We start from the raw sequence: 26172 nt of genomic DNA on the forward strand, positions 1-26172 counted from the left end.
GCCCCCAACCAACTAGAATTCTGTGGTTCTAACGTGCATAGGGAATTTTTGAAATGTTTGGTGTTTTACTGTGCTTAATGTTGTTCATTTGTTGGAAGCCTCCCAGAGTGGCTGGGGGCTAGCCAGCCAGATGGGCGGCATATAAGTAAGTAAGTAAGTAAGTAAGTAATAATAATAATAATAATAATAATAATAATAATAATAATAACTGTACTTTCATCTACGCTGTCTGGCAACTGTCTACACAGACTGGCAACATCTCTCCAGAATTTCAAGTGGGACATGGAGATGCCGGGATTTGAACCTGGGACCTTCTGCATGCAAAGCAGATTCTCTGCACTGTTACAGGGGTCGACATAAGGGCAGGGCTGTGAAAACTGCGGACCTCCAGATATAGGTGAACTATAATTCCCACTGCCCCAGACCAGGCTGGGGCTGGTGAGAGTTGGTGGTGTACAGGAACCTCTGCAGGTCTGCCAATTACCCAGGCTTGCTTGCACTGGGGCCGAGATCACTCACCAAAGTGGTCATCCAGTATCTGAAGTGTACCACTGTGGTCTAAACCACCGAACCTCTAGGGCTTGCCGATCGGAAGGTCAGCAGTTTGAATCCCCACAACGGAGTGAGCTCCCGCTGCTCTGACCCAGCTTCTGCCAACCTAGCAGTTCGAAAGCACGCCAGTGCAAGTAGATAAGTAGGTACCGCTGCAGCAGGAAGGTAAACGGTGTTTCTGTGTGCTCTGGCTTCAGTCACGGTGTCCCATTGCACCAGAAGTGGTTTAGTCATGCTGGCCACATGACCCGGAAAGCTGTCTGTGGACAAACGCTGGCTCCCTCGGCCTGAAAGCGAGATGAGCGCTGCAACCCCATAGTTGCCTTTGACTGGACTTAACCATCCAGGGGTCCTTTACCTTTTACCTTTTTTGTACCACTTCAAACGACAAGCTTTGACTTACACTTCAGGTGAGTTGTTTGACAGTGGAATGGACTATTTTGGAAGGTGGTGGGACTCTCCATCTTCCTTGCAGGACGTTGGTCTATATGAGCCTTGGGATACTTTTAGTGATTTATTTTTTTAAAATTAAGTTGTGTGTCCTTGTTTCTCAGTCGGATCCTGTTGTATGTTTTGTGGTATTTTATGCACTGTCACTTGCCATTATTTTTATTTATAGTTTACTATAATTATTTACTGTAATTGATGGGTGTAAACTGTTTAATTATTATTTACTGATCTCTAATGTTTCTGTTTGCTATTAGATTCTAATGAATTATTGAATATTGCTTTAATTTGATACAAGTCGTTTATTTTAGACTTTTTGTATTGGATCAGATGGTTGTTGTTGTTTTTTAAAATAATTTTTATTGGGATTTTATTTACAACATAACATAAACCCCCACCCCACCCCAATACACAATATACCCTCATTAAACGTGAACAGAACATACAGTGAGCATAACATACAACAATACAAACAACGAAATAAAAGACTTCCTTTATCCTGTATCTGGCTTCCTTATTTACTTCTTTTTATTTTAGAATTATTGTGACTTTTTTTGTATTGGATAAGGTTGTTGTTATTAACGGGTTGGAAGCCGCCCAGAGTGGCTGGGGCAACCCAGCCAGATGGGTGGGGTATAAATATTAAAATTATTACTATTATTATATCCTTTCCAACTCTGCAGGTCAGGATGATGCCCCATCTATGCACATAGGAAACTAGATGCCAAGCAAAAGGTGCTTGGGTGGGGTTCTCTCTTTTTGTCTGGAGCATTCAATTACCTGTCACGGTCAGTGAGAACTAGGTCCTTAGGGGCTGCCAGCAACTCACAGCCAAGAGTCATACGCTTCTTTTATCTATGGGTTGGCAGGTGCAGGTGGGTGAACCTAATAATTGTCAGCCTGGATTTGGCCCTGAGGCCCACAGGCAGCCCCAGCTATCTGGGGCACGCAGATAGCAGATAGCTGAGTGAAGTACTTGGTCACAGACACAGCCAGCAGAAATTTCAGTGCTTAGGGGGTGGGGAAATCCTGTTAAGGGGGCTCAACGCCACTGGGTTCAACACGTAAGCTGCACAATCTGCTCCGCTGATAGAAGAGGTAGGCAGAGGCTGTCAGCTTTGCCGTCGTTTTACGATCGCTGTTTGTCACCGCGCTGAGTGCTTTGTCTTGTTTGACCTCACAGCAACCCAGTGAGTAATCTGCAACTCCTATTAATATTTTTATAGCGCTAACCATGTGCTTGGATGGGAAGCGAAGGCACACAGAGCTGCATGTGCCACCTCTCTCTGATAGGCAGCCTTCCCCCCCAGCCCCTCAGATGGAAACATGCCAGCCAGGATCTAAGGTCTCAACAAGCCTAGAGCTGGCGATCTGCAGGAGGATGTTGGTCGTCTGTGCCACCAGCCCGGTCTTCCCTAAGGAAGGACGATGTAGACTTCCTCAACCTTGCTTTCTTCTTCTGACCCATCGTTTCAGAACGGTCTGAAGTGGACTTGCCTCTTAACTCCCAACTGCAGTTTGAGACTGAAATATACTCAGAGCCGAGAGTGGATTTCATGCTCTTTATTCAGCTCATAGTGGTGAGCTGCACAATGGGCTGCACGTGATTGGCTAATTCCGGAATTCTCCTGTAGGCCAATCAGGTTGTGAATTCACTTCCACCTGGAGCTGGATTGGGTGGCTCCTGCAGACCAATCACACTGGTGCATTCTGAATCCTATTGTTCCAGGACCAATCAGACTGCTGCATTTTGGATCCTATTGTTCTAGGACCAATCAGACTGCTGCATTTTGGATCCTATTCAACTCAGTACATAACAGAGAACATTTATAATTTCTTGCAATATACACCTCTAACTCTCTCTCTCAACACACGCACACATGCACACTAGCTAGTGTCAGGAGCGAGCCGGCAGTAAACCACACTGTTCAAAGTTGGAGTTAACTCTTCCTTAGCAAGAACACAATCTGCAAAGAGTGTCAGGTCTAATGAGCACAGCAGCTCATCTCCAGTAGGTCTTGCCCCACAGATTAGTTGCTGAGACTTAAATTCCCTGCTTCCCTATAACCCTCCTCTCGAGGGCTTCCCCCATTGCATCTGTTTGAAGCTAGCTTCTCCGCCCTTTTCATGCCTCTTCTGGTTCTGCAAGACCTAAAGGAGGGGAGTTTGTCACAGCCGCAGGAGGAGGAGACACCTGTGACTCTTCACCAGCCTGACTAATATCAGCCTGTTGGGCTCCCTTCGCTTCAGCTTCTGCTTCCGGACCTCTCTGCCACAGACTCTCCCAGCTCGCTAAGCCCTGTTACCTCTTCACCTTCCAACACCTCCTCCTCCCAGTCTTCTCTCTCTGACCACTCATTGTCATCCAACCCAAAATCCCAGGGCTCTGAGCCTTCTTCCCTTGGGGGCTCCCCAGCTGGTTCCTGTTTCTTGTGGGGGAGGAAGGGAAAGGAGAATGTTACCCGCTTTGAGACTCCTTAAGTAAAGGGTAAAGGGACCCCTGGCCATTAGGTCCAGTCGTGACCGACTCTGGGGTTGCGGCGCTCATCTCGCTTTATTGGCTGAGGGAGCCGGCGTACAGCTTCCGGGTCATGTGGCCAGCATGACTAAGTCGCTTCTGGTGAACCAGAGCAGCGCACAGAAACGCCATTTACCTTCCCGCCAGAGCGATACCTATTTATCTACTTGCACTGGCGTGCTTTCAAACTGCTAGGTGGGCAGGAGCAGGGACTGAACAACGGGAGCTCACCCCGTCGCAGGGATTCGAACTGCCGACCTTCTGATCAGCAAGTCCTAGGCTCTGTGGTTTAACCCACAGTGCCACCCACGTCCCTTGAGACTCCTTAGGGTAGTGATAAAGCAGGATATCAAATCCAAACTCCTCCTCCTCCTCCTCCTCCCCCTCCCCCCCACCATTCCTCTGCATCTACAACAGTCCACTACAGCCAGATGGACCAAGGGTCTGACTCTGCTTAAGGCAAGCTGTGTTCCTATGCTTCCTAAATTGTTCAGGACCTCTCCTCCCAGTTGATGGCCAACAACTTAAGGCACCCAAAACAGCTGAAAGTCATCTTCTAGCACAGGGGTCGGCAAACTTTTTCAGCAGGGGCCCAGGTCCACTGTCCCTCAGACCTTGTGGGAAGCCAGAATATATTTTGGAGAGAGAAAATGAATGAATTCCTATGCCCCACAAATAACCCCAGAGATGCATTTTAAATAAAAGGACACATTAAAAGGTAAAGGTACCCCTGCCCGTACGTGCCAGTCTTGACAGACTCTAGGGTTGTGCGCTCATCTCACTCTAGAGGCCAGGAGCCAGCGCTGTCCGCAGACACTTCCGGTTCACGTGGCCAGCGTGACGAAGCTGCTCTAGCGAGCCAGCACCAGCGCAGCACACGGAAACACCGTTTACCTTCCCGCTATAAAGCGGTACCTATTTATCTACTTGCACCTAAGGGTGCTTTTGAACTGCTAGGTGGGCAGGAGCTGGGACCGAACGACGGGTGCTCACCCCGCCGCAGGGACTCGAACCGCCGACCTTGCGATCGGCAAGTCCTAGGCACTGAGGTTTTACCCACAGTGCCACCCGCGTCCCCAAAAGGACACATTCTACTCATGTAAAAACACTCTGATTCCCGGACCGTCCATGTTCTAGCACAATAAAAAAAGGAGAGGCAGTAGAAAACACAGCATCTGATGTGAGCAAGCAACCACTAATATGGGGACAGACTCACATGTAACGTCCTGATGACATGCACTGTGCATGGGTGGAGAAGAAAATAATGTGAGAGTTTTCTCCTGTTAATGTGAGATTTTCCCCTGAGTTCCAGCCATATGCTTCACCGAAAAAATCCAGTTCCTCCCCACACCTTTTCTTCCTCTCCTATTCTTTCGGGGCTGTCAGGGCCCTTTCGTTTCACAAACTTCGCTGGAAGTGGGTGGAAGTTACTACGGAACGGAACAACTGCCGAGCAGGGAGCGTTTTTCGTGTCAGCTGCTGGCAGGCTTGTTGAAGGTGACAACTTGTCTCACTGCTTGGGTGGTAGCGGAGAAGCCTGACAACAGAATACTACTGCAATGACTCAGCGTGGGAAGAATGCTAAGAAGACCTGTGGCGGGGGAGATAACTGATTCAACAGCACCACTGGAGAGACAGGCCAATGCTTTGCAGAAAGGGCTGCCTAGTTGTTATTTTTCTACTCGACGTTGTTTTGGCATTTAGAAAAGGGGGAAAAAACATGAGGCTGAACTTGAGCCAGAATTCATCAGGGCTCAGGCCTCAGAAGCTGCCCAGAATGGCTGGGCAACTCAGCCAGATGGCCAGGGTATTTTTTATTATTATTATTATTATTATTATTATTATTATTATTATTATTATTATTATTATTATTATTATTATCTTAGGTCCACCTCTCTGCCACTTACAGCCATACAGGTGCAAGGCAGATGGAACTAACCACAAGGTAAGATACCAAACAATATATACAGGTCTTTTTTTCCCAGCTGAAACACACCAATTCTGGCACCTCTGAGCTGGACGCCATTGCCTTTCCAAGAGAAAGAGGGAGGCATTCATGGCGAGTTCCGGCACCTCTTTTTCTAGAAAAATAGCACTGCATCTATATATTTCCTAAATAGCAAAAGGGTGTGGCCCTTATCAGCTTTAATTTCCAAGCATTTTGGTGCTTGAGTGAACCTGGAAGGCCTTAACACCACACGTGAAACTGGAAATGGCTTTGTTAACAGAATCCGGTTGTCGTTCTACCAGTACAGCACACCAGTACGGTGGTACCTTGGGATGTGAACAAAATCCGTTCCAGAGCCCTGTTCGCATCCTGAATAGAACGTAAGACACAACAGCGCGTCTGCGCATGCCGTGCTTTGCCACCTCTGCGCATGCGTGTGACATCATTTTGACGGTCTGGGCATGTGTGAGCAGAGCGCAACCCAAAAGTGCTCAACCTGAGGCACATTCAACCCGAGGTATGACTGTACAACTTCCGTGTAAGCCAAGCACATGCTTACTTTTGAGAGTGAGGTGGAGTCACACCACAAAGCCCCCTGTCCTCAAATTCTCTTTCTCCCTAAATGTTCAATGCAACAATAATGGATGAATCCAGTGATAGGAAGTAGCCGGGATCCCCTGTGGGCATGTGACTGCTCCCATGCTTAACAAAGGGAGACACCTCTGTTCTTGAAGCTTCAGGGCATCATTAGCCTTAGCGAAAGAGACAGGGGTTTGTGCCAGGAGTGCGAAGGACCTCAGCCAACATCTTATGAACACTCATCTCCTGACTTCGCTCCTTTCCAATCTACGCAGCATGAAAGCATCCTTTGTTGTTGTTATTATGGGATATTTGCAAATCAGAGAGACGAGCTTTGAAACCCCATTCAATATCCCTCCCTCCTCCCCACGCCCCAGAAGTTGATTACACAAGTGAAAACACTCGAGTCAGTGTCTTTTCATTTCCCTTTTTCCCTTTTGGCCCGGAAAAATAAGTCTTCGTATTTGTCTTATTTGTCTTTCGTTACCCAAAGGTCTCCAAGCGATTTATAACACATTTAAAATATAAATACATTATACCATAAAAACAGAAAAGAAACCACCCCACGTAGCAGCCGCAGGAAAATTCGGCGGCACACTAGTTAACAAAAGAGCATCGCCTTAGCCCAGCCTTTCCAAAATCGAATTCCCAAATGTTGGACTACAACTCCCATCATCCTTAGCTAGCAGGACAAGCGGCCATGGATGATGGGAGTTGTAGTCCAACAGTATCTGGAGACCCAAAGCTAAGAAAGGCTGCCTTAGCCTATCAAAATCCAAGGGGTGGGGAATGTACATCTTTACCTGGTGCCAAAAAAGATATCAGTGAAGGCACCAGGCAGACCTCACTGGGGAGAGCATTCCGCAGATGGGGAGCCACAACTAAAAAGGCCCTCTCCTTTCACTTGATTAATTATTAATTTTTTTTTGCAGGTTCAAATTGCCAAAACAGAAACGATTGCCCTCTAACTAGGCTTGTGGGCTGAAGGTACAATATAAGGCAGCTTTGAAAGCTCAAATGACTTGTCGTCAGGAAGGATGCTTCTGCATCCAGTTGAAAGAGAACATGCAGAGCGCCTGCAGTTAAGGATATAAAATTCATTACCGATGGCATGGCTTTCATTTCCCTCTTTTATTTTGGAAGTTTGATCTTCTCCAAGCTGGCATTGCACAGTTCAAAGTTACAATCAGCCCTCCTTGCTTATTCACGTGGCTATCTTATCAGGGATAATTCGGCGGCATGTGTGCTAGATGCCAAGCAAAAAAACAGGAAAGGTTGTATTGTATTGTATTGCATTGCATTGCATTGTCAGGCATGAGAGTCTTCCAATGACCCTTTCAGATGCCTTGGAATGACGCCCATTTCAGAACTGCTCCCGTACTGTTTTTATTCAGTATTTATACAACACCATGTTGTATGCACATGAAGTGAGGAGCTTAGGATTGCAACCAGCATTAGCCATACTCGAGAGGAGGCCCATTGAAAGCAATGGACATTAGGTCCGTTAATTTCAAAGGGTCTCCTCTAAGCACAAATTTTCTGGTATCATTGTGCATTCATGATTTGTGCTCATGATGTTTACTGGAGTGGTTATACACAATCCTGCTTTTCCAGTTTGTGCCTGCAAATGTTTTGGGGCGGACATAGTGCTTCCTCACCCCACCTGGTGTATGTCTTGTATCTTAAGAATGTAACACGTAAGACAAATCTGCTGGAAGAAACAAGATTTACCAACTATCAAAGAATGGCAGATGAAGATGATGGATTATATGGAACTTGTCGAACTGACCGGGAGACTCCGAGACCAGAGAGAAGAGACGGTGGAAGAAGACTGGAAGAAGTTTAAGGAATATTTGAAAAAAACATGTTAATATTTAAATCTTTGAATAGCTTTGGAAGTGGATATAGGCTGTAGGGTTAGAAGTAGAAGATAGTGTATTTTAAAATAGTATTATTTGTAAGTGATAAAATTATTTTAAGTGTGATTTAAAATAAAGATGGTTAGAAACTATGATATATGGAAACTGCTAAAGATGAAGTAAAATGAAAATCAAAAAGGGGGAATAGGGGAAGCCCACTTAACAATGTTTAGAAAAAATAAGGATATGACAAGAATTTGTTTGTATTGCTGTTTTTCTGTTCGTGTTATTTGTGTTATAAAATGAATTTTAAAAAATTGGGGGGGGGGGAGACAAATGTGCTGGATGAGACCAGTGAATTGTCTAGTCCAGCATCACGGTGGCCAACCAGATGTCCGTGGGGAGCCTGCAAGCTGGACATGAATGCAACAGCACGCTGCTCACCTGCAGATTCCAGCAGCAGTGAAGGCAGAACATAGCCATGAATTTGTCCCTAAGAACACAGTTTCCTGCTGTATCACAGAATTGCAGAGCGGGAAAAGCTCCTGAGGATTATCTAGTTTAACCCCTTGCAATGCAGGGATATGCAGTTGTGATTCAAGGACCTGCCACCCACTTGAGGATAAGAAAGAAGAGAAGAAGAAGAGTTTGGATTTGATATCCCGCTTTATCACTACCTGAAGGAGTCTCAAAGCAGCTAACATTCTCCTTTCCCTTCCTCCCCCACAACAAACACTCTGTGAGGTGAGTGGGGCTGAGAGACTTCTGAGAAGTGTGACTGGCCCAAGGTCACCCAGCAGCTGCATGTGGAGGAGCAGGGAATCGAACCCAGTTCACCAGATTACGAGACTACCGCTCTTAACCACTACACCACACTGGCTCTCAAGAAAGACACATGGACACAGTATATTAGGTTAATGGGCAAAAAAGGCCACAACTTTATTGATTACAGCATGTGAGAGGTATTGGCTTAGGCATTGGATAAAACAACGGTGCGTGACTCCATCCTCTCAGGGAGGGGTGAGTCTAACAAGGGTTAATCACCAGTGGGAGGAGCCTCTATTCATGCAAATACAACTGAAAGCTCCCACTGATGTCACCGGGGGTCGTGCCATGGCCCTAGCCACCAGCAAGGGCATCGGACAGGATCCATGACCGCCTGATTCCTTTACTGGAATACCCATAAAGTGGAGGGGTAGGCGATGGCCACACCCTGCCCTCCAATACACAAACATATTCCAATGTCTAACCGCCAATACCTAAAAGCTGTGACGATTTGCTACGAGGTAGGCGGAAAACCAAGTGGCCGGTGCCAATTTGCTAGAGGGATAAAAATTCCTACCAGGCCCCTTGGCCAACCAAGGCGACCAACCACAGGTCCATAGCAAGGTCAAGAACCAAGCAATGAACTAAAGGGAGGGAGGGTGGGTGGGAATGAAAGGGAAGGGCTGCCGCATGCGAGTGGCAAAACCCCGCCCCCAAGGCTCCACCTGATTGGTTGGCTACCTGGGGGTGTGGCGCAGCAGCCAGGCCAGCTGGGCAGGGGCTGGAACGCCCCCTGCCAACACAGGAAACGGCTCCTGCTCACAACTCCTCCCCTCTGTAAGAAGGAGAGGCTCTGTCCCATACAGGGATCGAACCTGCAACACTGGCGTTATCAGCACCACGCTCTAACCAACTGAGCTATCCAGGCTGATATCCTGCAACTTTAAACACCATAAATACCGCAGGGTGATTTTTTGGGGGGTAGAGGGTATCCTGTTTTTGCTGCACTACATCACAAGAGTGCTTCCGGAGCTTGCAATAATGTAGAAACATTGGGAACAACTAAAAAATCAGGTTGAAGTGTGGAGGGTCCACTATTAACATCCTATTGGCGTGCTAACAACATGTTGCAGAATACAGCCACATATTTAGAATGGCAGTAGTGGGTGAGACAACAGAAGGAAGGAATTGCATGGCAAGTTGTCACAAGGAGTGGTGTTAGGTCCACTGTAGCAGTAGCAGCCAAGAGTCGTGTGGCACCTTATTCCAGCATAAGCTTTCTCAGAGGTAAAAGAAAGAGACACAGAAGGGATGAATGTAAACAAACACTGACATGGATAAGGGCCAAAGGCTTAGTGTCCCTACCAACACCTTGACCACTAGGACCATCCCAGCCTATTCTACCAGCTTCTTACCCAAGGAAAGGTGCTCGGTCAGTGCAGCATGGACCAGACATCCCAAAGGAGCATCTAGACACAGGAAATGGCTTCATGCTATTGGTTTGCCTAGCCCAGTGCTGCCTGCTGCCTGGCATCTGTTTCCTAACGTTTCACGCAGAATTATGGCTCTGCGGAGGGAGAAAAACAACAACAACGGAACGCCGAAAGCCAAAACGAGTGTGTGTAGACTGCAAGGCAAGAAAACATTTGTTTCCCGGTTTCTTGGCTTGGAATCAGAGGGAAGGCGTATGGACAAACGCCAATCAAAGCAGCTTCTTCCATTGAAAATAAAACTGGGGGAAATGTCAGCTTGTCAAGCAAATCTGCTCGGCTTCCTAAACCAAGAGCCCACCTGTCTTGGACGGTGTTCCACCAGCTGCCTGGCAGCCCCTCTCTTATGGCATAGCCCTGACGTGATGCCAGCATGGCGGTGGGCAGCGTGGCTTGGTTTGGCGTGCCAGCAATTGTGTACACCTGCAGGAGAGCAGAGCGTGTCTTTAAGCCAGAGGCAGGTCTCTCCTGCCTGAACGCTCTTTGCCTCCTGTTTACAAGGGTCTTGCCCTCTGGGTTTCATGGCTTCATCAGGTGTTGCTTAATCCGAGCGAGGGATGAAGGAAAGGTAAAAACAACATCAAGTATGTGGCAAGAGTTTCCACCCGCTGTGCGGGGCGATTGATGCAATGGCCCATGTGCTTTTTACTGTGAAATACTGCGCTTCAAATGATTGCCAGCATTCTTCCAGCAGCCCTCGCCACTCCTGGAATCGTCACGCTCCGGAGAAGCTGAAAGAATGACGTGCTTGCAATGAGGATTTTTCCAAGAGGTGTTACTCGGATGACCACTGTAAGAACGATTGCCTCCAGCAGCTGCCACACCACTTGGCTGTATCAGATGAGATGGCGTGGCCCCCTCCTTTGGCTCACCCAGACCAAATAGTCACAGGACTCATTCCTGCCCAGAACTGGCCCAGTCAGTGGTCATTCTACCTGGTCTTGATGTACCTTTGTAACACAACAGCCTTATTTGCGGGGCTGCCCTTGAAGCTGTCCCAGAAACTCCAGCGGGTGTAGAATGCTGCAGCAAGGCTCCTCATGGGGTCTCTGCCATGGGAGCATATTCATCCAGTGCTTTTCCAGCTGCATTGGCTCCTGGTGGAGTACAGGGTCAGATTTAAGGTGCTGGTCTTGACCTTTAAAGCCCTCACGGCCTAGGACCCTTGTACCTACGGGACCGCCTCTCCTGGCATGCCCCACGGAGGACCTTAAGGTCCATATATAGCAACACCCTAGAGGCCCCGGGCCCTAAGGAAGTTAGATTAGCCTCAACCTGAGCCAGGGCCTTCTCAACACTGGCTCCAGCCTGGTGGAACGCTCTGTCTCATGAGACCAGGGCTCTGCAGGATCTGATCTCTTTCCGCAGGGCCTGTAAGACAGAGTTGTTCCACCTGGCCTTTGGCTCAGAATCAGTTCGATTCCCTCCCCCTCTTTCTTTTTCCTTTCTCCTCCTATGAAGAGATTGCTCCCTAATTGTTTTAATGATGTATCTTAATCTTTTAAATTGTATTTTAATCAACTTGTTTTTATTATTGGTTGTTAGCCGCCCTGAGCCCGGTCTTGGCTGGGGAGGACGGGGTATAAATAAAATTTTATTATATATTATTATTATTATTTACAGACATCTTCCCATAATGTGGGGTTACGTTCTGGGTACCCATGCACAGAATCAAAAATTGTGTTTAAGTAGGGAGAACCTCTATAAAGCCTCTGAACACCAACTTTCTTCCTGTTCTCCAGAGCTCTCTCCAATCCAGACCAAAACATATGGAGCTGAAGCTCTGGGGCCGGCTGGAGGATGAGCTGGAAAGCGGCTGCTGCTGTGCTACCCCGCACACCAGCTGTTAGGCGGGGAAGCTGAACAACCTAAACAAAGCTGTGCTTCGGGTTCCTTCAGGGCTTCCTCTGACGTCCTCTTTGGGCTCCAGGGAGCCACAAGGACTCTCCAGCTCTCTCCCACTATTTCCTGGTTTGAATCTATTTATTTCCAAGCACTGCACACAGTGGTGTAGCGTGGGTTGCCTCCCATGCGGTGGGAGTGGGGAGGGAGGAAAATGGAGTACACATGCGTATTCAACTGCCTAATAGTGTCCATGTCAGCCTCAGAGATAAGAAAACAAGAGTTGTTCCATTGTCTGAAGAGGTCACTTTCCAGGTCACGTGGAGAAGCTGTTTTCAACGGGGCTGTATTGAGGCAGAACCGGGTGTTGAAATTTTGTGCCCCTAACAATTCTGCAAGGGACGCAGGTGGCGCTGTGGGTTAAACCTCAGTGCTTAGGACTTGCCGATCGTATGGTCGGCGGTTCGAATCCCCGTGGTGGGGTGAGCTCCCGTAGTTCGGTCCCAGCTCCTGCCCACCTAGCAGTTCGAAAGCACTCCTAAGTGCAAGTAGATAAATAGGTACCGCTCCTGTGGGAAGGTAAACGGCATTTCCGTGTGCTGCTCTGGTGCTGGCTCGCCAGAGCAGCTTCGTCACGCTGGCCACGTGACCTGGAACTGTCTTCGGACAGCGCTGGCTCCCGGCCTCTTAAGCGAGATGAGTGCGCAACCCTAGAGTCGGACACGACTGGCCCGTATGGGCAGGGGTACCTTTACCTTTAACAATTCTGCCCCCGGGGCAACACTACACCACTGGTTACACATATATACAGTTGCATGTGAATCAACTGTAAGTAGGGGGAGGCCTTTATTAATCTCCCCACATTTACATCCTGCCTTTCTTTCCTCCCAGAGCCCAAGTGTGGTTCCCAGGTGGTCTCCCATCCAGGCTCTGATCAGACTCAGGCCTGCTTAGCTTTGACACGGAGTTGGCCTTGCATGCCTTCAGACCAGCCTGTTATGGAACTGCAGCGTTAGCCAAGCCTAGGCCTTTCCTTAAAAAGATTTACGGGGTGCTTTGCAACGTGAACTCTTTTACTTAGCAGACTCTGGCAATGAGAAAAATACGTTTTTATTTACAGAACGCAAGACGTCAACTGCTGGGTGACATTTTTAAAAAGGAATTAAAAAACAGGTTGGGTGGCAGCGTTTTACGCCTGGCACTCTCGAAGGAGCAAGGAAAATGCTTTCGGCGACAGGTCAGACCTTCAACTTTGCCTGCAATTGGAATACTTGAAATAACAACCGGTTACACAACCACCTGGCAATCAGCAACTTATCTCAGGCGACCTCTTCTAACATCACATTTTCTTTGTCGTAACAGCCGCCGGGAGTGCCAGCTGACTTCTACTGTGTTGACCGGCTCTGTTTACTCTGACTGTCGATTGCTCTCTTAACGGCTTCATCCGGCATCAGGTCTGATCTCCTGACGCTGAGGTTACTGCAGCCAACCTTGGGGCAGCTGTAAAAAGACAGGGAGAGAAAGTGACCCCAGTAAAATCAGCAGAACGGAATTTCTCACTTTGGTTTACCTTCAGGTCCAGCGGTGGTTTCCACTGGCTACCTACAAGGAATGGGCAATCAAATACAGTGGTACTTCGGGTTAAGTACTTAATTCGTTCCGGAGGTCTGTACTTAACCTGAAACTGTTCTTAACCTGAAGCACCACTTTAGCTAATGGGGCCTCCCACTGCTGCCGTGCCGCCAGAGCACGATTTGTGTTATCATCCTGAAGCAAAGTTCTTAATCTGAAGCACTATTTCTGGGTTAGTGGAGTGTGTAACCTGAAGCGTATGTAACCCGAGGTACCACTGTACATAGGGAAGAAGACTGTTTCTGTCCACATTCCCACAGCATTCACCCCAATAGCAAAACACCATTTTCAAATCATAAAGATTCTGAAACAGACATGCTACCTCTATGCAGCAGATCCAGTGTACTGAATTGTGGTTCAGGATTACAGTGGTACCTCGGGTTACAGACGCTTCAGGTTACAGACTCCGCTAACCCAGAAATAGTACCTCGGGTTAAGAACTTTGCTTCAGGATGAGAACAGAAATCGTGCGGCAGCAGGAGGCCCCATTAGCTAAAGTAGTGCTTCAGGTTAATAACAGTTTCAGGTTAAGAATGGACCTCCAGAACGAATTAAGTTCTTAACCCGAGGTAACACTGTACCGGAATTTTTCAATGTCTACAATCAACACAGAAGAGAAGAACGATTTGATAACGGCGAATAATAAGCTGTTTTTATCCTGACAGCCTTCTGTTTTGCCTAGCTTTCCCTCCTCTGCTATGCCGACTTTTTGTAGTGCAATTTGAAAACGTGTTAAAATGTGTTGCCTTTCCTAGGTTCTGTTAGGACTCTTATTTTTCTGAGATCAGCCAGATCAGCAAGGTGCAATGCGATGTTGATCTCCTTCCTTGCTGGGTAGCAGTAATTTGTTTTGGGGAGACACATGATGAGGAATGCAATTATCCTGAGCAGGTGGGAATAGATGCCCCTGGGGATGTTGAATGCACTGAGATATATGAACATTTCTGCTTGTAGATCAGTCTTAAGTGGAACACAATTTGCCCGTGGTAGTAATAATAGGTAATAGCATTGCAGACTGTAATCTCTGCATATTGTTTTAGGCCTTCAAAGAACTTTACAAACGGCAACTTCTATATTCTCACCCTGCTGATGAATCTGAAGAGACGGGGCGGACAGATAAGAGAAGCAGTTTGCCTTGGGCCGCACTGAGAAACTGCAGCGAAGCAAATGTCATGGGAAATAATCAATTCTCGCCAAAACCTCAAACTCTGGCACTGGCCAAAACCTCAAAAAACAACAGTATGTTTTTTCGGTCCATGCCGAAGCATGGAGTGTGGTGCAATGCACAGAATTTCCTTCCCCTTATTATTCTTCACCAGTTGCTTTTAAGAAAAGAAAAAAATCCAAATTTTGAAGTAGAATTATGCAAAGTTAACAGGGTGCTCTCTACCTGTGGGCTCAAACGTGAACAACAGTATTTGTTTTATGAATATGCAAAAGGCTCAGAACTATATTGAAACTAGAGGGAAAACTGCTTTTGCAAAATAGACACTGTGGAAGGGGAAAACAAAAAAAATCCTTCCAGTAGCACCTTAAAGACCAACTAAGTTAGTTCTTGGTATGAGCTTTCGTGTGCATGCACACTTCTGTGCATGCACACGAAAGCTCATACCAAGAATTAACTTAGTTGGTCTTTAAGGTGCTACTGGAAGGAATTTTTTTGTTTTGACTATGGCAGACCAACACGGCTACCTATCTGCAACTGTGGAAGGGGGTAAGTGAGAGTTGTGGGGGCTTACTTTGACATAGGAGCAAGCCTTTCGTTTTGTGGAAAACACAAAGAAGACTACCTGACCCATCATGCCTAACCTGAAATGATGCTCAGAGTGTCATTTGGGATTTGGCTGCCTTGTGAAGACGTTCTTATCCCAACAGGCCTTCCCAGAAGGCAATTCCTGGCCTAGTCGCTGTTGATTTTGTAACAGCATAAAGGTATTTTAAATAAGTATGTATATGAATATCAATGTACTGCATCGTGGTTTTTATTTTTGCATATAGCTTTGAGGTTCTTCATGAATATAAACTGATAAAGGGATTTTAACAACAACAACAACAACAACAACAACAACAACAACAACAACAGCACAGTGGTACCTTGGGTTAAGAACTTAATTCATTCTGGAGGTCCGTCCTTAACCTGAAACTGTTCTTAACCTGAGGTACCACTTTAGCTAATGGGGCCTCCAGCTGCCACGCGATTGCTGTTCTCATCCTGAAGCAAAGTTCTTAACCTGAGGTACTATTTCTGGGTTAGCGGAGTCTGTAAACCGAGGTACCACTGTAATTTATTGCAAAGGAGAAGCTGTATGGGGTCTTTCACAAGAACATAAAAAAAGCCTGCAAGGTCACGTCAATGGCACATCTAGTCCAATATCCTCTTCCCACAGTGGTTGGTCAGATAATCATGTGAAACCCACAGAGAAGCATCTGAGCTCAATAGCACTCCTCCGGACAGTGAAGACAGCACATAGTCACTGTGGCCATCTTTCTTCTGTCTGTCCTGAATCTTCCAACCACAGACCCTCCAAGTGTCCCTATTTTCCAGGGACACCCCTGAATTAGAGAAGCCATCACCGTTTCTGATTTGACCCCCTGAATGTCCCGCTTTTCCTTAGGGAGTTGCTATTTTCATTGGAGAATTGTTGGAAGGTATGGAGTTATGCAACCCCCCTAAGCCAAGGAGATTAGTAACTATACACCCTTTAGTGGACGCCTCAAGGCAGCCCTGTATAAGGAAGGTTTTATTTTAAAAATGTTCATTTCTGTTTTTATGTATGTTGGAAGCTGCCCAGAGTGGCTGGGGCAACCCAGTCAGGTGGGTGGGGTAATAATAATAATAATAATAATAATAATAATAATAATAATAATAATGGAATAGCACGTCCCCATTTTCCTTGGAGAAATGTTGGAAGTTATGCACTAACCAGGGAACTCAGGAAATCGAAGTTCTGTGAGGGAAATAGGCCTTTCTTAACAACTCTCACTAGCCTGAACAAACAATGCTCCCCAAGAGTTCTTCGTGGGAAGCCACAAAGTGTTTGAAGTGATTCAATAGCGCTTTATTTGGATGGTGTGAATGTGGCCTTCAAGGGTTTTTTTTTGGGGGGGGGGTTGCGGGTTGTACATTTCACACATGAACCTCTTCCCACAGTCAGGAGTTGGACACCCCCCCCCCCCGTGTCTTACAACTGCCACCCATACAAAAAGTTGCTCAATATGTACTGGAAACGGTTGTCAAAGACTCTACAAGGCACAACAACTTGACAACCATTGTTACTGTGTGTGTCGCAACCCAAATTGTTTGAGGCCCCAAACTCTACCGACCGGGGAGCCCCAATCCAAAGCACTTTTTATTTTTATTTTTGAGGTCCTACTCATCACCCAATTGGACCCATTCTGCCTGGGAAGAAGGCACCTTGCCCCAGACTCAACATTTGGAGCCGAGAGTCAGCAGTCATTACTTCTGCGCTCTGTCTCCTCGCTAGTTGCCTTTGCCTTGGGCAAATCGCGGAGTCTCACCGTTTGGGGTTTGTTTCTCCCAGTCTACAAAGTGGTTAGGGCAATTATGATCTATTTGGCACATGTTTTTGCCAGGATTAATTAATTCTGGTGAAGCGCCTAGGAAGCCTCAAGTCAAAAAGCAAATCTGCGCGACACAGGAATGCCGATGTTACTTGAGCAGAGAGATTATTCTCAGCCGTTCGGAGGAGGAAGAAGCTAGGGTGGGGTCATTTAAGGAAGGAGGGAGGGATTTGTGGAAGTGGGATTTTGTTCTTATTTATTTATGGTTGCCCATAAGGCCAATTGTACTTTTAAGGTGGCTTAAAATGTAAAAGTACAATACAGTGTGTGTTTTTTTAAAAAAAGACAAGCACCCTTAATAATAATAAAAAAGCCAGATAAAATTAAATACAGTGGTACCTCAGGTTACATACGCTTCAGGTTACAGACTCCGTTAACCTAGAAATAGTGCTTCAGGTTAAGAACTTTGCTTCAGGATGAGAACAGAAATCGTGCTCCGGCGGCGCGGCAGCAGCAGGAGGCCCCATTAGCTAAAGTGGTGCTTCAGGTTAAGAACAGTTTCAGCTTAAGAACGGACCTCTGGAATAAATTAAGTACTTAACCTGAGGTATCACTGTACATAGGGAAGAAGACTGTTTCTGTCCACATTCCCACAGCATTAACTCCAATAGCAAAACACAATTTTCACTGTAAACTCAGGCAGCCCCAAATCAAAACAACTCAAATACTGGTTCATGCTAAAAGGCAAAACACCATCTCAAGCAAAGGCCAATGACAATAGGGTTTTATTTGTTTGTTTGTTTTAGCTTCTACAAATCCCTGCACTGGTGAGGTTCAATGAAACCCGTCTCGCAATGTCAGCCAATGTGGTGCAGTGGTTAGAGCACTGGACTAAGCCCTGGGAGACGAGGGTTCAAATCCCCATTCAGCCACGAAGCTCACTGGGTGACCCTGGGCCAGTCACAGACTTTCCGCCTAACGTACCTTACAGGGGTCTTATGGTGTTGAGCTGGGGAGGCGGAAAAACCCTGAGCTCCTTGCGGGAAAGGTAGAATACAACTGATAAGCAAATAAATTCCAGAGGCATGGGGGCTACCACCGAGAAGGTCTCCTCCCTTGTGCCTGCCATCCTGGTTACTTTCAGAAACAAGCGCGTGAGGAGGGCCTCCATTGATGGTCCTAATAGGCAGGATGTGTGGCAACTAATGGGAGAGGTGTTCCTTCAGATATCTTGCTCCGCATGAGGGCTTCATACACGGAAGTGAGCATCTTATATTGAACTCAGCCAACAGGTTACTTTTAGGAGTGCCATGGTAGTGATGATGATGATGATGATAATAATAATAATAATAATAATAATTTTTTAATTTATATCCCGCCCTTCCCGGTTCAGAAAAATGGGCTCAGTGCGGCTAACAAAAAATTTAAAACACTTAATTGATGCAACAACAACAACAACAACAACAACAAAACATAAAATACAGTATAAAACGTGAATAACAATAAATTCAGAATTAAAGTTACAGATAGGTAGCCGTGTTGGTCTGCCATAGTCAAAACAAAAAAATTTCCTTCCAGTAGCACCTTAAAGACCAACTAAGTCAGTTCTTGGTATGAGCTTTCGTGTGCATGCACACTTCTTCAGATACACTGAAACAGAAGTTTCCAGACCCTTCTATATAGTGAGAAGGTGGGGAGGGGTATTACTCAGAAGGGTGGTGGGAATGGGTGATTGGCAGATAGCTGTGATGAGCCTGTTGACGACTCTTAACGACTGCAATAGGTCTTACAGGAAAAAGCAAGGGGTGAGAAGGTGAAAAATGGCTTTGTCATGTATAATGAGATAAGAATCCTAGGTCTTTGTTCAGACCAGGTGTCTCCATGGTTTTAAGTTTGGTGATAAGTTTATTCTTTGGCGTAAAGTCTGGCCTGTTTGTCCAAAACGGACATAAATCAGACATCAGGAATCACAAGACAGAGAAACCAGTAGGAGAACACTTCAATCTCCCAGGACATTCTATACAAGATCTCAAAGTAGCTGTTTTACTACAAAGGAATTTCAGAAATAGACTGGAAAGAGAAGCTGCTGAATTGCAACTTATCACCATGGAGAAACCGGATCTGAACAAAGACCTTGGACCTCTGCCAATCACCCATTCCCACCACCCTTCTGAGTAATACCCCTCCCCACCTTCTCACTATATAGAAGGGTCTGGTGACTTCTGTTTCAGTGTATCTGAAGAAGTGTGCATGCACACGAAAGCTCATACCAAGAACTAACTTAGTTGGTCTTTAAGGGGCTACTGGAAGGAATTTTTTTTGTTTTCAGAATTAAAAAATCAATTTAGGGGGGAAATCCACCCAATAAACATTAGATGATCACCAGGGCTAGCTGGCTAAATTAGCCCTATTTGGGCCTGTCTAGCTCCACCACCCGGGAGACGGGTGGCGCTGTGGGTTAAACCACAGAGCCTAGGACTTGCTGATCAGAAGGTCAGCAGTTCGAATCCCCACAACGGGGTGAGCTCCCGTTGCTTCGTCCCTGCTCCTGCCAACCTAGCAGTTCGAAAGCATGTCAAAGGGCAAGTAGATAAATAGGTACCGCTCCGGTGGGAAGGTAAATGGCATTTCCATGTGCTGCTCTGGTTCACCAGAAGCGTCTTAGTCATGCTGGCCACATGACCCAGAAGCTGCCCGCCGGCTCCCTCGGCCAATAAAGTGAGATGAGCGCCGCAACCCCAGAGTCGGTCATTACTGGACCTAATGGTCAGGGGTCCCTTTACCTTTAGCTCCACCACCCAGCAACTTGATGGTTGTGCTTTGTGCGAGATGAAGCCTCTGGACCATTTCTATGGGCAGCCCCACATAGAGAACACTGCTATAGTCCCATCACAGCGTCTCAAACCGATCCATACCACGCAACAGAATGAGGTGGTAGAGTTTTGGAGTGATAAAACAGAGCAGGTAAGAGATACTGACTTTGATCCTGAGATCCATAAGACGAAAAATGCTCAGTCCCCTACCTCCAATCCTTAAAACATCCTCTCTGGAGGATCAGGAGATTCTCTGGGTCTGTGGGGTTGGGATGGGGTGTGGGGCTACTGGGGTGCCCAAAATTGAGCAGAGGTACCTTTCTGTGGACATCCTTGGATCACAGGATCTAAGCCACCATTAGATCCATCACAGGATCTAAGCCACCATTAGATCCATCACAGGATCTAAGCCACCATTTTTCAACACCCTGCATAATGAATTCTTGCATAACAAAGTACGTTGGGCTACAACATTTCTGCCTGATGTGCCAGCTTTCTGCTTGCAAGGGAGCTTTTGGGTTTAGTTTGTTCTACCCAAGGGAACACTCGAAATGTATGAAGAATACATGTAATAGATGTGCGCGGCCAGAAATTGTGTTTAAAGAGGTGGTGGAACTACTTCAGAAGCTGCCAAAAAGAAGAGCCTGGACATTTCCGCCCGTTCCAGAAAACAAGTCAGCGCCTCATAGCTGCGCAGTGCAGATGTTACATTTGCATCCTCACTTTAATGTTGCACTAGGTGCTAATTACACCTTGGGATATAAATTACACTTTGCATCACCTGCCACGGGTGGACAGGTGTAGGGCGGAATGGGACAATATTCTGCTCAACTACTCCCTTCCTTTAACCCATTTACACGGGAGCAAGGCTCGCCAATGTGACTTACTTCTGAGAAGGCATCTGTAGGACTGCCCTGTCGGTTGCTTTCGAGGTGAGGGCACCCAAAACTTGGGATTTTAAAATGCAGTCAGATCAAGGGCATGATGGTGGCTGCACGCCCCTGGAGCTGATCCTCTTGTTTTGTTTTGCTCATGCTGATATTTCAAATAATCCCCCTACTTATGTGCTGCAGAAACGTGTTCTCTACAATACACAACGCCTGTCTGCTGTGCATCATCTAGAAAACTTATGGATGTGGCCTTGACTCTCCAGCCAACAAGGTACACCTCTCTAGGTAAAGGTAAAGGGACCCCTGACCATTAGGTTCAGTCGTGACCGACTCTGGAGTTGCGGCGCTCATCTCGCTTTATTGGCTGAGGGAGCCGGCGTACAGCTTCCGGGTCATGTGGCCAGCATGACTAAGCCGTTTATGGCGAACCAGAGCAGTGCACGGAAACACCGTTTACCTTCCCGCCAGAGCGGTACCTATTTATCTACTTGCTCTTTGACGTGCTTTTGAACTGCTAGGTTGGCAGGAGCAGGGACCGAGCAACGGGAGCTCACCCTGTCACGGGGATTCGAACCACCAACCTACTGATCAGCAAGTCCTAGGCTCTGTGGTTTAACCCACAGCGCCACCCGCGTCCCACCTCTCTAGGAATAGTTTAATGAAGAGTAGACTAGAATGGCCCTCAGGACTCTCTGTCCAAGCTCTCAGGACCTTCTCCAGGCACCATACCTCTTTTAAAGTTTTTGCAAGCTGGAAAGCAGGGCCTTTTTTTAGCTGGAGCGCACCGGAGCTGCGCTCCAGCACCTCTCAGGTGGGCAGCAGCACCTGACTAGCAAAGTCCTGCTGTGCCTTTGCCTGACAAGGAGACCGTCCCCAAAGCGAATATCCTCTACAGGCACCAAAGAGGAACTCCTCACGTGGGAAAGTTGCCCTGTTCCTCCTTCTTGTGCGCACCAGACAGAGAGGCAGGGCGGCTAACACACAAATGGGACAGGACGGCATTATGAGTGGACGCATGAAACCTACATGGATAAAGAAGCGCTCGCCCACCCCAACGCAAGCCCGAAATCTCCAGACACAGCATGCAAAGTGAACTGATGTGAATGAGCATAATTTGCAGCAGCTCTGAAGCCACCCTCATTCTCCTGATCGCAAATTGCTTTTAAAATGTTTCAGCATTGCATTTTACCCTGGAAGTAAGGAAGGGTTGGGAAAATCCAAGAGGCAACAACAGCGGCCCCAATTTTCACAGAAAGCACTGCCATGATTGCGTGAATTGCCTCCAAGTGTACAGAAATGTGGGCTTTGCTTTTTTTGGTGTATTCTGTTGGAAGCCACCAAAAGTGGCTGGGGTACAAAAAATAACTACTACTACTACTACTACTAATAATAATAATTCTAGTGATAACCTGCTCTGACTTTTTCTCTCAGGGTGAAGAAGCAACCTCCTTTACTTATTTATTAAAATAACCTACTTTTTGTTTTGTTTTGGAGCTTAGCAAAATTCCCTTCCCCTTTGGTCATGGTTGCTTACCATGCATTCTTGCCACGGTGTTCCTTGCGTCGGATCAGGTCCAGGATGGCTTCTTCTTCGTAGAAGTGCCCACAGACTTTATTCTTGACAGGTTTCTTCATTTCTACCTGCAATAATTAATCCACCTGTGCTTAACAAAGATCTTGATGTGGTTAGCCATGTTCTTAATTGAGCTCCATTGCCATGGAAGATATCTACTGAGTACCATTTAATAGTCTTGTCCTATTTTTTGATACATTTATTTCATCTGAAACATCTCAAGCCCTATAAAGATACCCACTAGGAACAAAAGCTCTACTTGGTAAAGCTTGCTGAAAGAGGAAAAAACCAAGAGTAAAAGTAAAAATAGCCAACATAACTTAAAAAGTAAATATAGGAAAAATAAGGCACAGGCAAACGCGGCCCTCTAGATGTTTTGGGACTACAATTCCCATCATCCCTGACCACTGGTCCTGTTAGCTAGGGATCATGGGAACTGTAGTCCCAAAACATCTGGAGGGCGGAGTTTGCCTATGCCTGGTCTATTGCTGTGTGTGTGTGTCTACTGTACTGTGTTTGTGTGTGTTCAATGCAGTAGCACCTCCCTCCTGACCTTGGTGTTGCTGCAGCTCAGCCAGATGGCACGAGGCAGGGTGGTGACGTCCAGGCTGCATGAACGCCCTAGCAAGAGTGCTGGATTGACTCCACCAATGTGCCCCAAAAGCCCCAGCCATGCCGCCACCTTGCCACAGCCCAGCCTGGTTCAGGTGAGCATCAGTGATGCTGGCGTGGCGAGGGGAGTCCTGTGGTTCTGCCCTAATGCCTTGACTGCTATGGATAACACAAGCTGCTACCCTCAGAAGCTTAAGGCCAGGCAGATGAATAGAACAGGAGGAAGACAGAGACCGCAGAGTCAAAGTCAGCAGCAGAAGACAAGGAGGGGAAGATGAGAGAAGGAAACAGGAGAAAAGGGTGAATTAGCATTAACACATTTACATTCTAATTTCCCTCTACTTCCCTCTAGGTCCTCCCAAACTAGGGTCTCCAGCTATTTTTGGACTACAACTCCCATCGTCCCAACTAGCAGGGATCAGGGATGATGGGAATTGTAATCCAAAAACAGCTGGAGACCTAAGTTTAGGGAACCCTGCTCTGGTGTGACAGTCCAGGCTTTGCCCAAAGCGTTTAACTGGAACATAGGCAACTGACACATCCATCTACAACAAAAAATTGATGTCGTGAGCAGAGGTGAAGTGGTAACTAATGAAGCCACCATGAATGTTCCCCATCAGGTATGAGGGTGTGTTGCCTACCTGTGTGATGGGGCACACAAAGTTCATCTGACTTTGTGTCACTGCAAGGTCCTCATCAACCTGTTCAAGCGGCGAGCTCTTTTCCCCATCTGACTGGACACCGACTGCAACATAAAAGAGAGGGTGGAAGACCACTCAGTTACAGACATGGCTGCCATCGTGACATTCAGATCTTTGGACTGCGCCACCCCCTGTGGAGGTCTACCTTGCGACAACCTGGAGGAGGGCCTTTTCCACTGAAACATTATTATTACCAGTTCATAAGCCATTTAACAGCCCGAGGCAATCAAAGAGATGTGCAACAGCAAGAGAAAAATGGCATAAAGTACAAAAAAATGCAATTATTAAATTTACTTCCAACAGCGACAACAAGACCATTCCTCTATAACCAGGCCTTGGGCTGATGAAACAATCTAAGGCCTTTTAAATATGTTTGTGGTGGGGCTATAGGTGTGCGTTATTATGTATTTTGTGTTCTCATTTTGTCTTTTCATGCTGTAAACCACCTTGTGATTTTCAGATGACGGGAGGTATATAAATTTCATAAATAAAATGAAAACCACATCTTGTGGGCATTGCAACTAGTTCCTTTTGACTCTCAAACCACCCGGAAGCAGCCCTAGTTATCTGTGTCATCTCATTTCCACAATTTCCAGGATAATTTTGCCATCTGAGTAGCTTCCCATAATTTAGTACTAACAGAGCACTGGAGACTTCTGAGATTGTCATGGCTGGCACACGCAATTACAAGATGCTAGTGCCTACCAGCACAACGGACATGTCTCACCCTTTAAATCTTGCGATGTAATATTAATGATAACTTATACTACCCGGTCATGGGCCATGATAAAGAGACTTAGTGGTTGTTAATGGTAGGTGATGTTGTTCCGTTGTATTATTATTTTATATTATATTGTATTATGTTATTCATGTACATCGTTTAATTTCTGGGAGTTAAGAATAGGACTAGGATAAATTGTGTTTGCTGTACCCGTATTTTATACAGTTTGTATATGATGTTTGTTTGTTAATGTGTGGTGTGCTATGCCTAATAAAGGATTTTGAATTCAAAAATACTACCCGGTTTCTAAATGGCTGCTCGCCTGTGGCACGCTAAGGATCTCCTCAAGCGACACAGCTGGAAACCTTCTGTAAACTGAAGAAGAGTTGAGTCCCTCTTTCCTTTTTAGTGTACCACAAATGAGAAGTATAAGAAAGTGGGCTATTAAAAACAAAGTTGTCTAGCTACTTCCATGGACTTGTTTGCAAAGCTGTACCACGCTAAGGGGATGGAAGCTTCTAGAAACCGCATACTGATGAATTACTTACTTCTTGCAGCACTAGGGTTGTTTACACACACACACACACACACACACACAGCCATTCGGGCTTAATTTTGTAATAAAACGAACCAGGTCTAGAGAATACAGCGACTTTCCTTCCCCGCTGCAGTTTGGCCAGAGTTATAGAACAGAACGGCACTGTGTATGTGTGTTACGCAACCGCTTTCATTCGGAGACACATCTTTCCTTCTCCTCTGCCAAATAAAATCCATTTCTCTTATTTCCTTACAGTCCTTTATGGTGGCCAATCATCTCCTGGGCAGAACTGAGGCTCAAGACAAATGCTGGCTAACCGACCATATACAGACGGCGTCGAAAGGAAGTAAAAAAAAATAATTGTTCAATCCTCAAGCATGTTGCAGGAAAGATTTGGGGCTGTGTATCTGCCAGGAAGAAAAACTGCAGAATGTGCAACTCAATGCAGATGCCAGATTCTGGAGAAATTTGACTCCCATTAAGTTTTTTGTTTTTTTTAAATTCCCTGCTGGTGGTGAAACCTGTTGGGTGGCTTAGGGCCAGTCACTATCTCTCAGCCTTTCCTACCCCACAGGGTTGTTGTGAGGATAAATGGAACTTGGGGGGAAACCTGTGTGCCACCCTGAGCTCATTGATGAGATAAAATTGTACTGAATCAGGGATGGGGAATCTGTGCCCTTCCAACTATTCTTGAGCTAGCCCCAGACACAGAACACTCGCCAAAACACCATTGGCCATGTTGGATAGGGCAGAATGGGATTTAATGCCCAACAACATCTAAAGGGTGACAAGTTTAAATAAATACAGGTGGTGACTATTTTAGGCAAGTCCAATTGACGCATGGCCACCAACACGCGGCCCTTTTAGACCCGGAAGAAGGCAGAATAAATGGGTCTAAGGCAGAGGTTTTCAACCTTCTAGGGTCCCCGGCTCCCTTGACCAACTTTCTTTCTGTGACTCCTCTATGCGGCTCAGGAGCCGTTATGTCACCCCTTGCCTGCAGAGCTGGCAGCCTCTCACTCCTTTTCAAACAACCACCCTTGTGAAGTATTCCCCCAGGCTCGTCTTCTTTGGAGTCCTCCGTGCAGATGTTGCCCCTGGTCTCTTAGCTGCCCCCCAACCTGTCCCAAAGAGCTACCTCCTCACACTGCCCCACAGGGGCCTGGGACT

The 26172-nt window shown here is 46.5% G+C and overlaps 1 protein-coding gene across 3 annotated transcripts in view; it reads right to left on the reverse strand.

Moving 5' to 3' along the window:
* Nucleotides 1–13092: 13092 nt before the first annotated feature.
* The window catches only part of NSMCE2 (NSE2 (MMS21) homolog, SMC5-SMC6 complex SUMO ligase), a 193492-nt gene continuing 180412 nt past the window's right edge, over nucleotides 13093–26172 (reverse strand). For all 3 annotated transcript variants that reach the window (XM_081919034.1, XM_081919032.1, XM_081919033.1), the window contains exons 5-7: nucleotides 23684–23787; nucleotides 22392–22498; nucleotides 13093–13500 (exon numbers count right to left, since the gene is read on the reverse strand). In XM_081919034.1, coding sequence (XP_081775160.1) covers nucleotides 13386–13500; nucleotides 22392–22498; nucleotides 23684–23787 — 326 coding nt within the window. In that variant the 3' untranslated portion in view covers nucleotides 13093–13385. The remainder of the gene's footprint in view (nucleotides 13501–22391; nucleotides 22499–23683; nucleotides 23788–26172) is intronic.

Source organism: Podarcis melisellensis (assembly GCF_964234715.1).
Source record: "Podarcis melisellensis genome assembly, chromosome: 7".
Lineage (NCBI taxonomy): Eukaryota > Metazoa > Chordata > Lepidosauria > Squamata > Lacertidae > Podarcis > Podarcis melisellensis.